Source organism: Danio rerio, chromosome 17, assembly GCF_049306965.1.
Source record: "Danio rerio strain Tuebingen ecotype United States chromosome 17, GRCz12tu, whole genome shotgun sequence".
Classification (NCBI taxonomy): Eukaryota; Metazoa; Chordata; class Actinopteri; order Cypriniformes; family Danionidae; genus Danio; species Danio rerio.
The window spans coordinates 12,863,426-12,886,902 of NC_133192.1; the positions used below are offsets into that span (position 1 = coordinate 12,863,426).

At 36.5% G+C, this 23,477-nt stretch overlaps 1 protein-coding gene and 3 non-coding genes across 6 annotated transcripts in view; 1 reads left to right on the forward strand and 3 right to left on the reverse strand.

The window, feature by feature from the left end:
* kif26ba (kinesin family member 26Ba) overlaps window positions 1-23,477 on the forward strand; it is a 211,604-nt gene that overhangs the window by 158,692 nt on the left and 29,435 nt on the right. For 2 of the 3 annotated variants that reach the window (XM_692940.11, XM_068214531.2), the window contains 2 exons: window positions 15,256-15,468; window positions 18,256-18,349. In XM_692940.11, coding sequence (XP_698032.6) covers window positions 15,256-15,468; window positions 18,256-18,349 — 307 coding nt within the window. Of the gene's footprint in view, window positions 1-7,865; window positions 8,010-15,255; window positions 15,469-18,255; window positions 18,350-23,477 lie in introns of those variants that run through there. The other variant, XM_073928195.1, reaches the window with a different exon arrangement.
* trnal-uaa (transfer RNA leucine (anticodon UAA)) lies at window positions 2,035-2,117 on the reverse strand. Its single transcript has one exon. It is a non-coding gene; the product is annotated as a tRNA-Leu (tRNA).
* Window positions 3,763-3,845, reverse strand: trnal-uaa (transfer RNA leucine (anticodon UAA)). The gene has a single exon. It is a non-coding gene; the product is annotated as a tRNA-Leu (tRNA).
* Window positions 4,801-4,883, reverse strand: trnal-uaa (transfer RNA leucine (anticodon UAA)). The gene has a single exon. It is a non-coding gene; the product is annotated as a tRNA-Leu (tRNA).

The window sequence follows — 23,477 nt, forward strand, 5'->3', positions numbered from 1 at the left end:
CCCCCCCCCCACTAATGTTATAAATTGTATTGCTACTTGTTTTGCGAATAGGCTGCTTAAGCTCATCTCGTCTTTACACTTCAGAAAACCATCCAGTTGAATCACTAGTAAACCAGCATCATTATACAGTGCAAAAGCAATTTCAGCACCCTCAACCAAACATAATGGAAAGTCTTCAGCCCCCTGTCACTCTGTCTGTCTCTGAGGCTGCATTCCTTTATTAATTTACATGCTCAGTCAGCACACCATTCACATCACTGATTCCCCTGTCAGTTTGTTGTTTTTCTATCCGAAACCACCCTAGTAAGCTCTCATTCTAAGAGAATCTGTCAAAAGCACGCACTGAAGAAGTCCCGCATGGTGAAAGTTGATCCCGATCTTCAGTGCATCACAGCATCGACCAGCATATCTGGCATTCCTCTCAGACATCAGAGGACGGGGATATTCATCTATGTTTGGACTCCGATTTGGATCACGGTATGCTAAAACCTCCCAAATAGTCTCACCAAATGCAGCCAGCTAATATGTCGGTGGGTTTGCCAGAAGCATCTTCAGTCAAATGACATTATGACTTTTGAAAGCAGATTTTGAGAGATGCATAATTAACCACATGGCGGGTTGTTATGCAGAACTTTTAGTAAGTCTGCACAGAGTCATCCTGCACTGAAACAGCTTGAGTTCATCTGTAAACAACACCCACATTTAGGCTGCATGTTGTGTTGGTGAACAAACCATTCTCCAGTGAACCGGAATGTAAGCAGGATGGTGGGTAATGCAAATGCTGGCATTTACCACAGAAAAATGTCACCTTTCTCCAGGGACAGACCTGCAACAGTGGCCTTTGGATATAAGAACATTGAGAGATAAGATATTGATGGGTGTAGCAGCTCTACCGGCTGCTTTTGTGACGTTCACAGAAAGTGATCGGCTTTGAGATAGAGATGAAAGAAGAAATCTCGTTCAAATTTTGCTCTGAATAAAACTAATTTAAAAACACAATGAGCATGTTCCCCTGCAAATCTGCGCACGACATTCCTCTTGCTTGATGATGTGAAAATTATGAGGAAGTCATTCTGAAGGTTTATGTGTGAGTGGCAGTGCCCTTTCATCTTTAGTCTGGTACTTTTAATTCGTTTCTGGATTTATTGTTTTTATGACGTTTAAAACTTATTAACATATTTATACTACAACAACAATAAGAAAACACTCTTAGGACATTAATTGATTGGTTCTTGAGACCAGTGTCTGAACCACTCATCCATTCTAGTTGTTGCAGCTATTAGCCAATGTCTTAACCACCAGACCATCCTGCTCTTTCTTAAACTATTACAGTCACTGTAACGGCTTCTCAAATGTTTTCAAGTATCTGCTTTCTTCTGTTTTCTATGTGATAAAACTTAATTCCTTATCAAATTTTAGATGGAATTGACGTTAGCATCAGGGGGAGGTTTAAACCATTCTGAAAAAGTCTTTTGCCATATCCAATTGTGAAACAAGTTAAGATATCTCGTTTAGATTCCACTTTAAGGGTTATCTAATACACAAAGTAAAATTTTTTTATTACTCATCATCATGTTCAAAGATGTTTAAAGTCCAGAAGAGGAACAAAAAATATTGTGAAAGAAAACTGGTAGAATATGGCAAGGCAGTGGTGCAGTAGGTAGTGCTGTTGCCTCATAGCAAGAAGGTCGCTGGGTTGCTGGTTTGAACCTCAGTTGGCATTTCTGTGTGGATTTTGCATGTTCTCCCTGCCTTCGCGTGGGTTTCCTCCGGGTGCTCCGGTCCAAAGACATGTGGTACAGGTGAATTTGGTAGGCTAAATTGTCCGTAGCGTGTGTGGATGTTTCCCAGAGATGGGTTGTGGCTGGAAGGGCATCCGCTGTGTAAAAACTTGCTGGATAAGTTGGCGGTTCATTCCGCTGTGGTGACCCCGGATTAATAAAGGTACTAAGCTGACAAGAAAATGAAAATTGGCACAATTTTGGTTGTTTACTATGCTGGGAAATTAAAATAATGCCTGTGTCACAAATGTTCTACCAGGAGTGGGGTTTGAACCCACGAGGACATCTGTCCATTGGATCTTAAGTCCAACGCCTTAACCACTCGGCCATCCTGGTTGCTGTAAATTCTGTATTTCAACTTTTTTTTCGCGAGTTGGCTGGCAGTCTGCTTACTTCAGTTTTGCCTTTTTTTCTTATTTATTTAGATGAATGTATCAATTCAATGCAATAAGTACATGTAAGTAGGCCTAAAACTTTTGTTTGTTAAGTCCAACACCTTAACCTTTTCAACCATCATTTTTTTCTCCAATGTTAGATTTATTTTAAGCTAATTTTTTAAATATTTAAGCAAGTTTGTTTTTGATACCAGAAGTACACCTCCACAGCATCCTGCTCATTCTTAAACTATTACAGTCACTGTAACGGCTTCTCAAATGTTTTCAAGTATCTGCTTTCTTCTGTTTTCTGTGGGATAAAACATAATGCCTTATCAAATTTTAGATGGAATTGATGTTAGCATCAGGGGGAGGTTTAAACCATTCGGACAAAGTCTTTTGCCATATCCAGCAGTCAAACAAGTTATGATATCTCTTTTAGATTCAACTTAAAGGGTTATCTAATACACAAAGTAAAACTATGTTATTACTTACCTTCATGTTCAAAGATGTTTAAAATCCAGAAAATTTACTAAAGATATTGTTAAAGAAAATTCATATGATTTCACTTTTACTATGGGCACTGTGCTGCTGGCAAATTAAAATAAGGTTTAAGTCACAAATTAACTACTAGGAGTAGGATAGAAACCCACAAGAACATTTGTCCGTTGGATCTTAAGTCCAACTCATTACCCACTTGGCCATCCTGGTCACATGCTGACAAAAAAACTAAGTGGATATACTTTTTAAATTGCTGTTATAACACTATAAAGTGGGATTTAAGCACATTAGGACATCTTGCTATTGATTTTTTTGTATTAATATAGATCAGTGTTGCTCAACCCTGTTCCTGGAGATCAACCTTCCTGCAAAGTTCAGCTCCAACCCTGATCAAGCGCACCTGAACCAATTAATAGGACCTGAACAGCACTTGATAATTACAGGCAGGTGTGTTTGATATGGGTTGCAACCAAAATCTGCCGGAAAGTCGATCTCCAGGAACAGGGTTGGTCACGCCTGATATAGATGTTCAAAAGACCACAATTTCCTTGAGGTAACTAAAACAATCTGTTAATGTGCAATTTATCAAGTAGCAATCATACCAGTTGTTGGGTTCAAACCCACAAGGACGTTTGTCCATTGCATTTTAGGTCCAACACCTTAACCACTCAGCCGTCCTGGTTAGGTTCCATTGATTATGTTCCTGGTTATGTTTAATTCCATTGGTAAGGAATTAAGTAGATCTACTTTTAAAAATACTGTTGTGACGCCATGAAGTGGGATTTAAGCATGTTGGAATATCTGGTTATTGATTTTTTTTTGTATTAATATAGATCATAGGTCTCAAACTCAATTTCTGGAGGGCCGCAGCTCTGCACAGTTTTGCTCCAAGCCTTATCAAACACAGCTGAACTAATCAAGGTGTCCAAGAATACTAGAGACTATTAAGCAGGTGAGAGTTCAGTGGTGGTTGGAGCTAAACTGTGCAGAGCTGCGGCCCACCAGGAATTGAGCCTGAGACCACTGAATAGATGTTCAGAAGACAACAAATTCCCTGAAATAACTAAAACCCATTGTCAATCTACAATTTAGTAATGTAGAAATTATACCAGGAGTGGGGTTCGAACCCACGAGGACATTTGTCCATTGGATCTTAAGTCCAACGCCTTAACCACTCGGCCATCCTGGTGATGTTCTGTGGTGAAATTAGGTGGATCTACATTTTTTAAATTACTGTTTTGACGCCATAAAGTGGGATTTCAGCACACTGGGACATCTGGCTGTTGATTTTTTTTGCATTAATATAGATCAGGGGTCACCAAACTTGTTCCTGGAGGGCAGGTGTCCTGCAGATTTTAGCTCCAACCCTAATCAAACACACCTTATCAAGCTAATCAAGGTCTTACTAGGTACACTTGAAACATCCCTACAGGTGTGTTGAGGCAAGTTGGAGCTAAACCCTGCAGGAACACCGGCCCTCCAGGACCGAGATTGGTGACCCCTGATATAGATCAAAGGAACATCTATTCAGTGGTTTCAAACTCAAGAGCTGCGGCCCACCAGGAATTGAGCTTGAGACCACTGAATAAATGTTCAGAAGACAACAAATTCCCTGACATAACTAAAATCCATTGTTAATCTACAATTTAGTAATGTAGAAATTATACCAGGAGTGGGATTTGAACCCATAAGGGAATTTGTCCATAGGATCTTAAGTCCAACACCATAATCACTCGGCCATCCTGGTGATGGTATGTGGTAAAATTAGGTGGATGTACATTTTTAAAATTACTGTTTTGACACCATGAAGTGGAATTTAAGCACACTGGGACATCTGGCAGGATTTATTTGCATTAATATAGATCATAGGAACATCTATTCAGTGGTTCCAAACTCAATTCCTGGAGGGCCACAGCGTTTTTGCTCCAACCCTAATATAACACAGCTGAACTAATCAAGCTGTTTAAGACTACTAGAGACTAATAAGCAGGTGTGAGTTTAGAGGTGGTTGAAGCTAAACTGTGCAGAAGAGCGGCCCACCAGGAATTGAGCCTGAGACCACTGAATAGATGTTCAGAAGACAACAAATTTCTTGAAGTAACTAAAACCCACTGTTATTCTACAATTTAATAATTTAGAAATTATACCAGGAGTGGGGTTCGAACCCACGAGGACATTTGTCCATTGGATCTTAAGTCCAACGCCTTAACCACTCGGCCATCCTGGTGATGTTCGATAGTGAAATTAGGTGGATCTACATTTTTTAAATTACAGTTTTGACACCATGAAGTAGGATTTCAGCACACTGGGACATCTGGCTGTTGATTTTTTTGCATTAATATAGATCAGTGGTCACCAAACTTGTTCCTGGAGGGCCGGTGTCCTGCAGATTTTAGCTCCAACCCTAATCAAACACACCTTATCAAGCTAATCAAGGTCTTACTAGGTACACTTGAAGGTGTTTTGAGGCAAGTTGGAGCTAAACCCTGCAGGGACACCGGCCCTCCAGGACCGAGATTGGTGACCCCTGATATAGATCATAGGAACATCTATTCAGTGATTTCAAACTCAATTCCTGGAGGGCCACAGCTTTTTTGCTCCAACCCTAAAGGCTGATTTATACTTTTGCGTGGAAAGTTTTGTTTTGTGTTTATCTCATAGTTAAAGTTGTTGTACGTCCGCCGGTTCCTGCCTCAAAATGAGCGAGTTTGAGCCACTTGTACATCCAGGAAGTGTTCAGGAAAAGCAAAACAGCAGCGAAGAAACTCAACACAGAGGAGCATTAACACCTCACTGCCAACTAGCGTTTCGGAAGTGTTAATGCTGATCAACAGAGACAGCAGGCAGAAGTATAAATGCACAGCTACGTGCGTTGCATGCGTCGTGGGTTACGCCGGTCACTTGACGCAGAAGTATAAACCAGGCTTAATCAAACACAGCTGAACTAATCAAGGTGTTCAAGACTACTAGGGACTAATAAGCAGGTGTGAGTTTAGAGGTGGTTGGAGCTAAACTGTGCAGAAGTGCGGCCCTCCAGGAATTGAGTTTGAGACCACCGAATAGATGTTCAGACAAAAAATTACTTCAAGTGACTAAAATGTACTGTCAATCTACAATTTATTATTGTATAGATTATACCAGAAGTGAGGTTTAACACCTTAACCTTAACACCTTAACCACGCGACCATACTGTTCATGTTCTAATAGAAAATAAGTACATCTACTTTTTAAAATTACTGTTATTAACTTAAGCAATATTGGGACATCTCACCATTGATTTTTTTGTAATAATATAGATGTTCAGGAGACAAAAAATAAAGTTTAGGGTAGAATTTGTATTGTATAATGTGCTTTTGTGTATTATGTGTGACATGCTTGTATGCTGCAAATTGGGGGCAGATTGCCTTCGGGAAATGAAAAAATAAAGACTGACTGACTGTAGGTCAGAATACACTATTCCTTATAACACTGAAAACTTAAATATGTTTTATTAGTAAAATAGATTTCATTTATGACCCAACAACCCCATTATTCATCCGTGATCATGTCAATAGTATTGGAAATTCATTGTTTAGAATTATGTGTGAATAACGCTGCCCTTTCATCCCCCGCCAGGCAGTTTCACCTCAGTTCAAACAGCAATCTCGATTTGCACCATCAGGGATGTGCATCAGTGAGTGAGTTTATGACAAAATGATGAGATTAAATACCAAGGGCATCTCCATTATCTGGCTAGTGATTAAGTAATTGTTGGGTGACTTTCAGACATCCTGCAACCATTTAAAAGGGCTCATCAAAGCTGTCCATTGTCTACTTTTCATTAAGAGTCTCTCTATTTCATTCTCACTCTTCTCTCTGAAGTTTCAGGTGGTTTATAGGGATCCTGTAAGTCTGACAGATTCATCAATCAGTCAGGCACTGACCTTGGAAAAAAATACACTCAGCAGCTAATCAATTTTTAACAGCGCTTTTCTAAAACCGAGGTATTAAAGAAAAAACATCTTACGGGCATCAAGCAATAAGCAGAGCAGAAGGGAATTCAATAGTCTAAAATATTCATCCCAATACTCCTGTGGTAATTTAATTATGTAAAATAGAGCACTAGTTTAAACTGCAGTGTAATACCAGAGAATATTCATAACTTTATATTGCATGTAAATGTCTTTTTAAATGAAACTTAGCAGACCCAGCCTAGGAGATCACAGAATGATATAAAGACTTGTTTTCGTTTTATCGATAGATTGTAATGGACATATCAACTACAGGCTTATTGATTCTATGAAGTAATCCAAAAGTGGATCTTTCTGCCCTCTGTAAAATATAAAGCTTGCTTTCTCTGTGCATCTACGAGTACATAAGCCTCGATAAGATCTGCGTGTCCTTGGTTCATACTTCAAATGCCATGATAGAAATCAAATCAATCTTTGAAATGAAATGCATTCAGATGACATTTCAAAAGATTTTTTTTCCCCCAACCTCCTGTAAATATCAGGGAATAAAGCATAGCATGTATGCAGAGACATACAACATTTAGCCTAAGCTGTGAACCTAGAAAACTATGATGCAGGCAAACCACCTTTACAAGTAGGCAGCCAACATTTTAATTAACTTATTTATTAGCTCGCTTGTTCGTTCGTTCGTTCATTGATTCATTCATTTTATCATAAACTATGCTTCATTTTGGGAAATGACTTGATATTTGATAACTTGAATTTTAGTACACCTGTCAATAATTCAGCAACTACTCTTATTGATTCATTTTCAGACTGATTCAGGCATTTTGTGTATTTTTGATTCACTTAAAAGGTCCAGATCATAAGAGTCATTTGATTATAAATCAGACTGCTCTGGTTGCCCTGTATCATGTTTCCAAAAGCAACTGTATCCTTATATTCTTCCTTTGTGTCTCTTTAAGGTGTAACTTTATTTCATTAGTTTTATTTTTGTTACCCTGACGTTTGTTTGTCTTTTTGTATATTTTTTTATTTGTGTATTTCTCTGCACTTTTTCATTTATTTATTATTTGTATTATTATGTATGTACTTGTATTTGATCTCTACCTCGTTACTTTAATTAAAAAAAGAATCATGTTTTTGATTCACTAATCAGAAACGGCTTGTAAGAGTCATTTGCTTTTGAATCACACTGTTCGTATTTTTTGATTCACTGAAATGATCCGGTTCATAAGAGTCATTTGAAATCAGACCGCGCTGAATTTGAACGTTTGTTTACATGTGCACGTTTTGTGGAAAAAAAAACTCGACAGAACGTCGTCGACGTTTCTTGCATTGGAGATCATATTTTCCTTGCATCATATTTCAGTACAGACTAAAACCCACTTTTGACGACTGAGGTAAAATGTTTTTTTTTTTTTGCTGTGGTAGAAAACAACAAGAACAGTGGATGCATCGCTACAATCTTTCCAAGCTCTCTTAAGCAAAAACAAATGAAAAAGTGCAGAAAAGACCACATTGGGGTCATCTAAAAAGTAACAAATAAAGCAAAATTAGGTAGATGTTTGGGATTATATGTTTACATATTAAGATTTCATATTTAATTGTCTAAAATTTAACTCCACATTTCTGTCATTGAAGTTTTTCTTAGACACATTGGCATAAAAATGTTTTTTTTTTTTTTAATTTAAAGAGTTCATTTGTAAAAGCAGATATTTATTTGTTGTTGTTGAAATTTTTAGATTCACTTTTTCTTATGTTATGTATTGAAGTGTAAAATCCCCATAACGTTATATTTGGAAATGATCTAAACTAGTTTTATTTGTGGTTTTCAGAAATCCTGTTTTTACCTTAATTATTGAGTACAACTGCAAAAAACTAATTTCATTTTTTTAAAGATATTGTAACATGTTTTGGCCAATGAACACTTAATTTGATATTATCCATTTGGAATTAACTATTTGATGCAAAATAATTATATGTATATATAATTAAATATATTACGAATACCGCTTGTAACATTTTGTAAATATATTTTAAAACTATTGTAATGTGTTAAAAATCTAGCTGTTTAATGCTTGATTATGTAAGTTTACAATGACTTCGATTAATAATGTTGCGTAGATGTATAGCTCACTGTAAAAAACATCTACGAGCTTTCGCACAACACAAAATGAATGATACACTCACCGGCCACTTTATTAGGGACACCTTACTAGTACTGGGTTGGACCCTCTTTTGCCTTAAGATCTGCCTTAACTTTTCTTGGCATAGATTAAACGAGGTACTGAAAATATTCCTCAGAGATTTTGGTCCATGTTGACATGATAGCATCAAGCAGTTGCTGCAGATTTGTGGACTGCACAGCCATGATGATTCCACCACATCCCAATGGTGCTCTATTGGATTGAGATCTGGTGACTGTGGATGCCATGTGAGTACAGTGACCTTGGTATAATATTCAAGTAACCAGTCTTCATGACATGGTGTGTTATCCTGCTGGAAGTAGCCATCAGAAGATGGGTACACTGCGGCCATAAAGGGATGGACATGGTCAGCAACAATACTCGGGTATACTGTGGTGTTGACATGATGATCACATGGTACTAATGGGCCCAAAGTGTGGCAAAAAATATCCCCCACACCACTATACCACCACCACCAGCCTAAACTGTTCATACAAGGCAGGATGATGGATCCATGCTTTCAGGTTGAGTTTTGAGTTACTGTTGCCTTTCAATCAGCTTAAACCAGTCTGGCCATTCTCCTCTGGCATCAACAAGGCATTTGTGTGACACAGACCTGCCGCTCACTGGATATTTTCTCTTTTTCAGACAATTCTCTTTAAACCCTTCAGATGGTTGTGCGTGAAAATCCCAGTAGATCAGCAGTTTCTGAAATACTCAGACCAGCCCGTCTGACACCAACAACCATATCACGTTCAAAGTCACATAAATCAGCTTTCTACCCCAATCTGATGCTCGGTTTAAACTACAGCAGATCATTTTGACCAGGTCTACGTGCCTAAATGCATTGAGTTGCTGCCATGTGATTGGCTGATTAAAATTTCCATATTAATGAGCAGTTGGACAGGTGTACCTAATAAAGTGGCCGGTGAGTGTATGTTGCAGTAATGATGAGAAGCATCATTTATGCGTGCAACTTTATGTCAATATGTGGGTTTGGCTCTCCTTCTACTGTTCTTAATGACCTGTAATAACCAAGAAGAGAGTGTCTCCTTTAATTAGCCGTGTTCCTCTATCCAAACTGCTCTCACCCACATCTCACAGAGAGAGAGAGACCACCAACTCCTCCACCATCCTCCATGCAGGCGCATATGCTTTCTAATGAGCCCCCCTACCGCGATCATATCCCTGCTTCAGAAAATCACAGCCTCAGTGCAGGCGATGGTTTGCAAATCACCAAACACAAGAAATTCTATTTGTGGTAATGGGCTTAGAGATGCTGGACGTGACTAAACAAACCCGTGCAGAACAGAAAAAGACGTGGCGCTTTCGTCGTGCAGCGACTGTGGGTGTAGAAAGAGGTTTCATTAAATTTCGTCGTTATTAGATCTGAGCCGGTTTGAAGCTATTGGTGTAATAAGACTTATCGCTGTGGCTCAGAAAGGTTTACTTCACTGTATAGACTTGTATAGATAAGTCATGCTGTATCTGACTGGTGTACAGTCTGTGGAAATGCTGCCACATGTCTGGTGGATTAGGGTGATGTACAGGCGGCAATGCATGAAATGACGGTATCATTATAGCGTCAAAGGTCAGCTGCATTTTTCTTTCCCCTCTCTGTCGTGATTTGTGCAAAGGTTAGTACAGCGGTGTTGTGTGTTATGTGTCCTTAACAATGCAGCTCATGCATAATTCAGGTGGAATATGCAAAAAAATTGGAGGCTTTGGTGTTAAATAATGCCGGGATGAAATATTTATTTTCAGCACACTGTAATGTCATTCCTGGAAGTCTGTTCACAAGAACAGGGAAGAATATTTATAGGTTTTAGTTGATCCTGCTTTTCAAACCTTTCTGTTTAGAAATCTCACAATGTGAAGGAGTCTTCCTATGGGTTACTGAGTTCGTAGTCAAAAGTCAAGTAATTCATCATTAAAGATAGAAAAAAGTATCAAAATTGGGAGCAATTTAAAAAATGAATATAAAATAATATTCACCACTTTTTCACAGGTGTTTTAACCGTTGTACTGCATTTCATTTTGTTTTATTGTTAGCCGTACAGATAAAAAATTAATCTAATATTATTAGAATATTAAAACTATTTACCTTAGTAATGTTGGTAAATTAAAATAAAGTGGTTAAATAAACAATTCTCAATATCCCTAAATGTATTGTTAGAAATATTCAGTCATTATCAATATCGATTGATATGAAACATATAATTTGTTATATGATTTGATAATTGTTTAAATTAAATTTCAATTAAACTTTAATAGTGTTTATTTAAAAAAAACCATCAAGTTTTCCTCCTTTTGCATTATTGTTTCTTTTAAAATGCAATTTATTATGTGTTTCCTGAATGAATGAGTTAACAACAAAAATTAGCTAATGGTTATCATTTACTGATTTATTTTTATCATATATTTTTAAGCAAAATCAGCCATAAATTTCATCATACTATCATTGAGTTATGCAAAATTATATACCATGCAAAATAAAATATAAATATAATTTTACTTTTTAAATTTGATTCAGGAAATGAAAGCACAATAGCTGTAGCCTAATGGCGATCGATCTGTTTTCAAAATTGGAAATAGTCATTTATTGTATATTGATCTCAGTGAAATCCACTATTATGGAATTATCTCTTCTTTCCAGAGGCAGTGACAGGGAAATCACTTCCACATATGGTTTCATGGAAGGCTCTCAAATCTATTGATCCTTAAATTAAAAAAATAAGTCACAAGAGATGCAGTTATTATCTTTGAGTATTGAAACAATCATTTAAAGAGGAACCAATAATCAACCAATAATGCGTAAGAACAAAGAGACGCCTGAATGACTTCTGATGCTCTAGAGAAGCAATTGTGCTGCATTATCAAAATGTCTATCAGTGTAGTGATGATGGTATTACAGTTGCTAATCCATACGGCGTCGAGATTGGATTTCTATGGTAATTATGTCTGCTGCTTTGATATCGGCTTTGCATTGAGACGAGCGGATGAACTGCTCTGCTGTTCTTGGGTCAGAAAAAAAAAGCCGTTGTTTGAATACACGCTTAACTTGAAATATAATCTGAAATGCTTTGATTTCAATAATTACATTTCACAGCTTGACAGATGTTATAACTAACCCCTTGGGCAGCTCCGTGACCACATTTCTGCATCTCTATAACAAGCAACGGCTCAGAAAGAAAGCATATTAGTCACAGTTTATAGAGAACCAGGGAGCAATGGCTTCTTGGAGGCATTTATAAAAAAGGAACGACGCATTTAATAGGTCATCATTGCATCTTGAGCTGTTTGTTGAGTGGATATGTGTAGTCCAGGTTTTCGGAAAGTTTAGTGCCATGTTAGTACAACTTTTTAAAAAGATTCACCGTTAACAATTTTTGTAAATTACACAGTATTTAATTGTAAAAAAAGCTGTATTTTACTGTTGTTTTACTGGCCACTTTATTAGGTACACCTTACTCGTACTGGGTTGAACCCCCCCTTTGCCTTCAGAACTGCCTCATATCATCGTGGCATAGATTCAACAAGGTACTGGAAATACTCTGAGAGATTTTGGTCCATATTGGCATGATAGCATCTCGCAGTGGCTGCAGATTTGTAGGCTGCACATCCATGATGCGATTCTCCTGTTCCACCACATTCCAAAGGTGCTCTATTGGATTGAGAACTTGTAACTGTGGAGGCCATTGGAGTACACTGAACTCATTGTCATGTTCAAGAAACCAGTCTAAGATGATTCACGATTTATGACATGGCGCGTTATCCTGCTGGAAGTAGCCATCAGAAGATGGGTACACTGTGAACATAATGGGATGGACAAGGTCAGCAACAAAACACAGGTAGGCTGTGGCGTTGACACGATGCTCAATTAGTACTAATGGGCCTAAAGTGTGCCGAGAAAATATCCCCCACATCATTATACCACCACCAGCAGCCTGAACAATTGATACTGGTCTGGATGGAAGGCTGGATGGATTCATAGTTTCATGTTATTGAGGCCAAATTCTGACCCCACCATCCAAATGTCACAGCAGAAATCGGGACTCATCAGACCAGGCGACGTTTTTACAATCTTTTATTGTCCAATTTTGGTAAGCCTGAGCAAATTGTAGCCTCAGTTTCCTGTTCTTAGCTGACAGGAGTTGCATCTGGTGTGGTCTTCTGCTGCTGTAGCCCATCTGCCTCAAGGTTTGACGTGTTGTGCGTTCAGATATGCTCTTTTGTATACCTTGGTTGTATTGAGTGGGTAAACCCTAGAGATGGTTGTGCGTGAACTCTGTAGATCAGCGGTTTCTGAATACTCAAATTAGCCCGTCTGGCACCAACAACCATGCCACATTCAGTCACTTAAATGACCTTTCTTCCCAGTTCTTATGCTTGGTTGGAACTGCAGCAGGTCGTCTTGACCATGTCTACATGTCTAAATGCATTGAGTTTTAGCCATGTGATTGGCTGATTAGAAATTTGCATTAAGGCTCCCGCCTGGTCAATAAGCATGTAAGGGAGTCTGAGATCAGGTCGGTCTCGAGAGCTCCCCCTGGTAAAGGAGGAAAAGGAGGAGAAGTGGGGATTCTTCCAAAATGAAGATAAGGCAGTAAGGTGAAAACAGTCTATTTATTGTAGGCTTGGATCAATCTGATTGGATTATTATCAATCATATTATGTGCTTCTCTTAAAATAAGTTTGTAAAACATCACATATTTGTATCACTTTTTCTTTTAGAACTTTTCTGTAATTATTTGATTTACTGGTTTTTGCATAGTATTTAAAAACCAAAATAATATTTTACAGTATTGCAGCGTTTTTGAGCAAACAAATGCATAATTGGTGTCCTGAATATCTGTCTACTACATATAAATGAAGGCCAAAATATTAGCCCTCCTGTAAAATTGTCTTGTTCCTTTTAGTTATTTTCTGGAATAAAAGCTTACTTATTTTTGAAAAGTTTTTTAAGGTCAAAATTATTTGAATAATTGTCTGCACAATTAAATCCAGAACAAACCACTGTTGTCCAATGACTTGCCTTGTTAAATAACCTAACTATGTCTCTTGATGTACTTTCAGCACTAGTATCTTGCAAATTAACTAGTAAAATATCATGTACTGTCGTAATGGCAAAGACCAAAGAAACTAGTAAATTTAAATTAGCCATTACGTTTAATCCTGTGTTGAAAAAAAATCTCTCTCTGTTCAACGGCAATATATTAAAAGAAAAACAGTTAATATTTAAAAAAAGAATTAACATTTTACAGGAGGGCTAACATTAACTGTATAACCATTGTATGTAGACTGCAAACGGATTGAGAAAGACCACATTTGTTATCTTTTTCACAGGCTTTCGGTCTATGTTCGCTATAAGGAAACCCAAGATTTATCCCCTGTCTTTCTGCAGGGCTCCAACAATAATTTGTGTGTTCTAGTCCGCTAATCCCTAATTACATTCAGTCAATGATGGTTTTACTGAGCACACGCTTGTAAACAGGACCCATGTCCGTATGTATGTGATAAATAGGCATAGGTACACAGGATATTTTATTCTCCTTTCTGAAATATTGTATTACTGTGTACCTGTTTGTAAATCCAAAATGTTTGCTGGGATTTAAAGGGCACCTACATGCAAAATCAACCTTTACTGTTTGGAGAGAACTATGTGTAGGTTTTAAAAACTGTAAAAACAAAAATGGATGACACAACACCACCTTCTTCCATTGAATGCTTTGTTGTATTACAAAATGTCTTTCATATGGTTCAGCCTACTTTAAGTTAGCCTTTAACTTGGATGCATGTTTACCTATTTTTGGAGGCCTTTCAAATAAACTGATTAGCCTTTAAAATGGTATAATATGGGTGCTTTAAACAACAAAATAATAGTTTTAAATCCTGAGCTATTCACTTGTAAGACATCATTTTACTGGACTATATGCAGCACTTTTTTTGGTACACAGTATATGCTTTCACTGATTTCAGAACCAAATTTATATAACTACAGAAATGCTTTATATAAGTTTCCTAAACAAAACTCCATGTCTTTTCTTTTATATGGCTTTTTAAACTGTATTTTGCTGCATTATTATGATTTCATGCTTGCTTGCCGTCTCCGCTCTTTTGAAATATTAAAGAGTTATGAATAACTCTCTAGGTATCACACTCCACACAACTCTGCCGAAAAACAGTGGTAAACCTGTTAAAGTTTGAGTTTGTAATCACACAAGAAGTTGTTCAAAACCACTTAAAAATGCATGTGCTCTTGTTGGAGAAGTGTTCAGGAAGGAGATGCGAACTTCCCTCCATCTATCAACCCATAACAAAGCTGTAAACCTACATAAATAGCTTACTTTCTCCCAAAGCAGAATGTTTTGTTCTCAAAAACATTGCTTGTGGTGTTACTCTGATTCTGCCGTGTGCAACATGACACTTAGAAATAATGATGTGGTTTTTTTTTTCGTAGGTTAAAGTGATGGTGCGTGTATGTCCTTCATCGCCCGCCAGCACGGCAGAGTCCAGCTCCTTCCTGAAGGTCGATTCTCGTAAGAAACAAGTGACCATCATGGACCCAGCGGCTAATTCTCAGCAGAATCAAACCCAGAAACGTGCCAGCTCCAATCAAGCTCCTCCAAAGATGTTCGCGTTTGATGCTGCCTTCTCCCATGATGCCTCACAGGTATAGTAGTTTTTGTGCATTTTACAGCGTTTAATTCATGCCAAGTGGAATTGCTAAAATAATTGTTTCTTCGTTCAAGGCAACTATGCATTTTTAATACATGGGAAAGTCCCACTGGATAGCCTGAGGTGACTGAATAAGGCTAAGGGCAAAATTGCATATACGCATGTCACCCCTTCTGAGATTTAAACCTACAAGATTTCCAACACAGTTCCTTAAGCACAAAGTGAATAAAACATCGACAAGCCATTGTTGCTTTACAAGATTTCTTGAGCACAGCAAAAAGAAATAATAAATGAAGCACACATGAGATCAAAACTAACCATATTGATTTTGTTAGCTCACATTACCAGTTTTGTGGTGAACAATTCATCTGTGCATGTAATTTAGAACTAGAAATGTTTGTCCTAATATTGAAATCTGAAAATCTGTTTGTTGTCAGTTAAATTTTCAGATTACGTCTGTCAGAGGTATTGGGCGTGGCTAACATACTAAACCAAGCCCCTCTAACTGTCAGTTTTGGCAGAGCTATGACAACAAACAGAAATGATGATGATGAGGAAGAGGTGTCTGTTAGGTTGTAATAACTCTCCTGAAACTCTTTTCCAGATCGTTCTTAATGAAAGGAAATTTTCACAGTATGTCTGATAATATTTTTTCTTTTGGAGAAAGTTTTTTTTGTTTTATTTCGGCTAGAATAAAAGCAGTTTTACAATTTTTAAACACCATTTTAAGGTCAAAATTATTAGCCTCCTTAAGCTTTAAACAGAAATTGGGGGAAAAAATAAACATTGGTGCTTATATATATATATATATATATATATATATATATATATATATATATATATATATATATATATATATATATATATAATGTGTGCGTCATGAGATCTCTTTGATGCAGAGACGCAATTGGTTAAATGCTGGCAAAGTAGAACACGGAAGCAGCTTGAAGTGGAAGTCGCGAGTATGTCTGCAGTCTGGATGTATTATAAAATTGATGATGACAACATTGCCATAGCAAACTGAGATATGTAAACCTGAGATTGCCTGCTGGGTATTTTAAGTTGAGATGTTATTTTTCATTATGTTAGATTTTTTTTGCGTTTAGTGTTGCACTAAAGTCTAAAAGTGAAGAATGGATGTTTTTTATTAGTTAATTGTTCAAGCTACCTCACAGAATTGCTCTTTTTTTTAACAGAGTTGGTGAATGTTAAAATAAGGTAAATAACATCAAAAACAAGGAACATCCTGGATCAGTTTCTTTGCTCTTCTTTATTATTTTTTTATGTATTATGGAAGTATCCGATCAGGTTTTGGTATCGGCAGATACTCAAAATCAAATGATTCAAATTGAGGGCAAAAAAACCTGATCGGGACATAGTTGACCAATAATATTATATTGCCCAAAATAAAGACTGTTGAGAAATTTGATGCTTTTTTAGGTATAACTGCTTAACGTCATGTTCCGGTGTTTTGACATTTTATCGTACCCATTAAATTATGCTACAAACACTTCATATAGATTTAAATCTTGTGGCTCTTTAAATAAATGCATTTGCCTAAAAAAAATCAGAAATGGCTCTTTGCTGAAAAAAGGTTCCTGACCTCTGGTTCAAATGGTTTTTGGTTACACTTTATTTTAAGGTGACATAGTTACACTGTGTTCATTTAAGTACTGAGTAATATTAATTAATTACTTGTATTTACTATATGGTTGGGACTAGAATGTGGGTTAGGTTTAGGGTTAGTTACTTAATTATGCACAATGTATTGGAATTACTATAGTCAGTGCATGGAACTTGTATAAATACGTCAGCCTAAATGAAAGAGTTACTATAGTTTTTTTCTTCTCAATTGTGATGTACAGTTTATTTTCTCAAACAAGAATAGAAAATAAGGTGAGATTTTATCCAGAAATTGGATTTGGTCATTGATTGGTGGATCCATCAAAGTTTGCTATTGATGGATCTAGTGTGAGTGACACATTGATCCCACCCTCTCATCAATAAACAGAAAAAAATCATTGAAGAGGGACGTAAATCAAATATTAAGAAGAGATATGAGTTAAAAAGGATAAACTTTCTTTATCTAGGATTCAAATTTAACATTTGTTCATATAGTATGTAGATATTTATTTATCCAAACTTTTTTATTCAATAAAAGCCTCTTTATTAAAGATACAAATCTTAAAAACTTACATTTCTTTGAATATATTTTATGCATGTATAAAAACAAGCCAAAATTGAACTTTTGCCTGTAAATTGCCATATATTGTAGATTATATAAGTTGAAAATGTAACACTTTTTAAATAAACCATGTTACTTACATTTGGATCTAATGATTGTTCAGTCGGATCAAATCACACAGTAAAACTGCTTAGTCTCAAAGCTATTAGAAAAATAAATACCATTTACTGTTTGGAGGCGATAATAAATGAAAATATAAGTGCCATTTCTCAAAAGCAATGCATACATTTAATCTCATTTTAATGTGGTTGTTGTCATTTTGATTAGACAAACTCCTCGGTTAAGGGTTTCTTGGTTTTGAACATTTCCCCAGGTTGTGTGATTAAAAACAGCCTTAGATGACAAATTTGCATTCTTTCTGTTGTAAAAACAAGGTGCTACTGGTCAACACAGCATATACTGTAGTTGCTGGGTTGTCTTAGAGCACTGATGACTTATGTACTTATTAAGAGATAAAGCTGCAGCGTTAAGTCATCCAGTTTCACTTATTTTTTTGCAGTGATTGAATTTGACTGTCTGTTCTCTGTTTGCTGGCAGGCAGAGGTTTGTGCAGGAACTGTGGCTGAGGTCATCCAGTCTGTGGTCAATGGAGCAGACGGCTGTGTGTTTTGCTTTGGACACTCCAAACTAGGTAAGAGAGAGAGAGGCTCTGGACGTTAGGGCTGCACGATTCTGGAAAAATATGAGATATTGTTGTTGGGTGTTGTGAAAACGATATTTCTAACAATATAACTAATTAAAAAAAATTCTATTTTATCAGCAATGATCATAGAAGCACTTTAGGATAATGGTCCATTAGTTAATGAATTTACTTACATTAACTGTGAATAGTCTTGCAAAGCATTTATTAACTAACATGAATAAATACATAAATTCATTGTATTACTAATAGTTAGTTCATGTTAGTAAATACATTAAATAACGGACCATTATTTTCAAGTGTCACCCAAATAATTTATTTCTGTAATGATCATACTAAAATAAACAGGTAATAGATATTGTTCTGAGCTAATTAAATAATAAAAATAAAAATTTAGACTAGGGTTGCACAATATATTGTTTCAGCTTTGATAGTCAGCAGTCACATTGCATGTTAAGTCTGAATTATAGTTGACTCCATTTTTCTTACTTAAAATTTTTGTCTTGTTTCTAGTCCAAATATTTACATTTGAAAGCAAAAACAAGATTATTTTACTTACCCCACTTGCAGATAATTTAGCTTGTTTTAGAGAGAAACTCTTAATTTTGACTTTTTGCTTCTCAAGTTGAAAACAAAGCAATATTTTTACTTGATCGATTTTTTTTTTAGATATTTGGACTAGAAATGAGACAAATCAAAGTAAGAAAAGCATTTTTTGCATTGTGATTGTTCAATTTCTGTACCTGAATAATGGTAGACCCACTAGAAAACCGTAAAATAGTGCTATTCAAATAAATCTTGTGAATCTGTATTTGTATAGCAAAATTTATCACAGAAAAATCACATATCACAATATCAAATTTCCAGTATCACAAAGTAGACATTAAAACACCGTAAATGACCGAAAACCTCAGCAGAAATTCTGATTGTTATTGGCTGTTGTCATGTGTCCAAGCATTAATATTTATTTACAGATCTAGGTTCACACAAAGATTGGAACAAAGAGATTGTAAATTGGCGCATCTAATTGGTCAGATTTTGATAAACAACCTATGCTTGCCACCCAAAATATGTATTTAACTTATTGCACATCTCTGTGATATGGATATTGCTTATACTATTATTGCAGTAACAATAATTTTTCAATATAATGTGCACCACTAATGGAAATAAACACACACAGACACACCATTTTTTAAGATTGAAAAAAAAAATACTATTTTGCTTACTCCACTGCCAGATAACTTACCTTGTTTTAAGGAAAAACTCACATAAATCTTAACTTATTATTTCTGAAAAAAATATTTTTAACAATAAACACTAGTTTCACTTGTCTATAAAAATAATAATAATAATAATAATAATAATAATTCATTTTGTTTATTAATGAATTACTCAAGGTCACCCTACAACAAGCGTCAACAAACATACCAGAACAAATAAATAAAACTTTTGAAAATTTATAATACATGAGAGGAGTTGCAGGTACAAACTCATCGGTAGTATAACATAACAAGGTAAAAGATAGTCAAACGAAAGCCTGCCTAATTTTAAATAGTTCAAAGACCTAGTCAAAGCGGAAGGAGGAAAAGAACTAAAAGGTATAGTGGACAAGTAGAGTTGAGTATTATCAACTTAGCAGTGAAATTGTATGTTGTATTATCAAGGGAGTAAATGTATAATAAACAGGAGTGGACCCAGTACGGAGCCTTGTGGGACACCAGTAGTGACAATCTGCGATCTTGACATAAAATCCTTATTTTGGACAAACTCAGTACATTCTGCAAGATAGGACTTAAACCATAAAAAAGGGGTACCTTTTTTCTTCATTTATTTAAACTCTTGAGAAAACTTTTATGCAAGACAGCATTTTTTTTGAGTGTACACATTCTGTTATTTGATCAGGACTCAATGTCAGACAATACCCTGAGCCCTGGAATTTGAATCGGGAAAAGGGTATCGACTCATCCGTAGTCTAAACAATCCAAGCGAAGAAAAAAATGCACCAGTTTCCAAAGCAATGATCCATGCGTCAACAGGAACACCGCTGTGATTTCAGAGCCCCTCTAATATCACAAAGAGCCTCCATTGACCCTTTCTCATATCTTATAAGTGCCTTCTCAGCCAGACATTTCTCATGCCTTTGTAATGAACGTCAGAGCCTTAATACTGTAATGTTTCCATCTTCACCTCTCATGTGTTTTTCATGTCAGTAAATAACTCATCCTCAGACTAAATCTATTCACATCTTATAAATTAGCCTCATGACTAGTCTTATAGCATGCACATCAGACAACAAGATGATCTCACCCTATTTAACCATCATTGTACATTGTATGCTTGGGAAAACAATGGGAAAATGCCACTGTGGTTGCTGGTCAGTGATTTGAAGACAGCGTGCAATTCCTCAGATGCCTCGTTTCCATTAACCTTTACTTGAAAACCAAAAACCGGCTCATACATCATTGGAAAAGCATTCTACGGTATCTTCATTGGTCAGCCGCCCAAATCTAATTAACTAGCCGTAATAACCCAAACACTGGCACGTTAGTGCTTTGAAAGTAATCGCCTTGGACATTTGGCTTTTAAACATTGCTATATAAAACCAGAAACAGAAGAATCACCATTTCTGAAATGAGCCTGACCCCGCTTTAGCACACGAATACCTAAGATTAAATCTTTTTCAGATGTATCAGGCTTGAACGGACAGATTTGTGTTTGTTTTTGATCATGCATAATTCCCTCTGACCTCTAGATCCTGTACACTAGGATGCACAGGCCGTATGGCGAATAATAAAATACTTTCACAGCGCTGAAGCTTTATCTCCGGTCGTGAAACTGCTTGATCAGCCTGGAGGCTTATTTATGCTTTATTGCGATAAGTCAGAATCCATAAAATTGAAGGACAAGTCGAAGCCTATAATGGATTTGTGTGTGTAAAAATTTTTAAGAGCGATGCTTTAGTAATTGAATCTCATAAGCTCTGCCTTCCCATCATGCCACTCTCCATCCAGTCTGATTGAATTACTGACTGCTCTGTTCATCTGCTACTGAGCATCCATCTTATTTCCCCACTGGAAGTAAAAGCCCAGCGATTTTAATTGATGCGAAAAACTGTTTTCAGCAGAGCAGGATTGATGCGTTACAGTCAGAACATACACCAAGCGGCCACTTTATTAGGTACAGCTGTCCAACGGCTTGTTAATGCAAATTTATAATCAGCCCATCACATCAGCAGCTCAATGCATTTAGGCATGTAGACATGGTCAAGAGGATCTGCCCCAGTTCAAACGGAGCATCAGAATGGGGAAGAAAGGTGATTTAAGTGATTTTGAATGTGGCATGGTTGTTGGTGCCAAAAGGGCTGGTCTGAGTATTTCAGAAACTGCTGATCTCCTGGGATTTTCACGCACACCCTTCTGTAAGGTTTACAGAAAATTGTCTGAAAAAGAGAAAATATCCAGTGAGTGGCAGTTCTGTGTCACACAATTGCCTTGTTGATACTTGAGGAGAATGGCCAGGTTTGAGCTGATAGAAATACAACTGTAACTCAAATAACCACTTGTTTCAACTGAGGTATGCAGAAGAGTATCTCTGAATGCACAACACGTCCAAGCTTGAAACAGATGGGCTACAGCAGCAGAAGACCACAGCGGGTGCAACTCCTGTCAGCTAAGAGCAGGAAACTGAGGCTACAATTCGAACAGGCTCATCAAAATTGGACAATAGAAGATTGAAAAAACGTTGCCTGGTCTGATGGGTCAGAATTTGACCTCAACAACATAAAAGTATGGATCCATGCTGCCTTGTATCAACGTTTCAGGCTGGCAGTGTAATGGTGTGGCGGATATTTTCTTGGCACACTTTGGGCCCATTAGTACCAATTGAGCATCGTGTTAACGCCACAGCCTACCTGAGTAATGTTGCGGACCATGTCCAACTTGTTTGAGTTTCTTTCTCTGTTGAGCAACAACCAGGATGTACTGAAGGAAGCTGAAAACCTGTAATCATTGGCCTGAACAGTATTTGTTTTTTCTATTGTACTGTAGATGTCAATAGTTACAGATTTTCAGTGTTCAACGGAATAAAGTAACTCAAAAAGGTTTATGACCACTTACTGAAATGCACTCTGAAATTTTTTAAACTCGCGGTGCTTAGAAAACATGAGCGTGACATTTGCGTGTGCATCCCTTACTATTTGCGCACTGAACCCGATGATATATGTGAAAGTCCCCTTTTGTTGACTCGCAATATAAGATTGCAAGGCCCTGCTAAATACTTCACGCGGGCTGATCAAAGAAGTCCAGCAGGCTTCATAAAATGCCCGGGTCAGACTTAAATGTAAGTAAATAGTGAGTAAATTGTCATTTTTTGAGCAAACTTCCCTTTTAAAATTTTTTTTATTAGATTTGAATGCCCTGTTATGATGACGTGATTTTTATTGTAGCTTTCTTAATGGTTGGCTATTAAACCAATCCGCGTTCGGAACTGTTACTTTTAGCATGGTTGGAACACTATATTGAGCTGAAATGCATTAGCACTGTTTTATTTCTTACCATGGTATTTGCTGGTACATTGTTTTGTCGTTGGCTTTAGAAAGAGAGAAGTGGAAAGAAAGAAATAATAAGCCTTTCTTTTAGCATTCAACACTTTAACACAAATTAACATTGCTAGCATAATTAGGCAAGTATGCTTTTACTAATATCTCCCCTTTGTTAATAGAATAGTACAACACCTTCTTAAATATTTCTGAAAGTGTTAATCATTATATTCAACATTTTTGTACAGTTGTATTTGATGATAAAATATCTCTTCATGGCATACACTCCAAAAAGAGTTTTTGATTCTAGTCCAAATGGAATTTTAAAGACATTTTATTAACAATGTCTTGTTTTGTTTTTAGAAATAATGTCAAAATTAAGTGAGTTCTTCCTTAAAATAAGTCAATAATCTGTCAACGGGGTAAGGAAATTAATCTTATTGCAAACTTAATATTGACTTATTATTTCTGAAAACAAGACATTTTTACTTGTTTAGAAAATGCTTGGTTAAAGATTAAAAAAATATATTTGGACTATAAAAAAGACAAAAACTCTAAGAAAAGCATTTTTTCCCATTG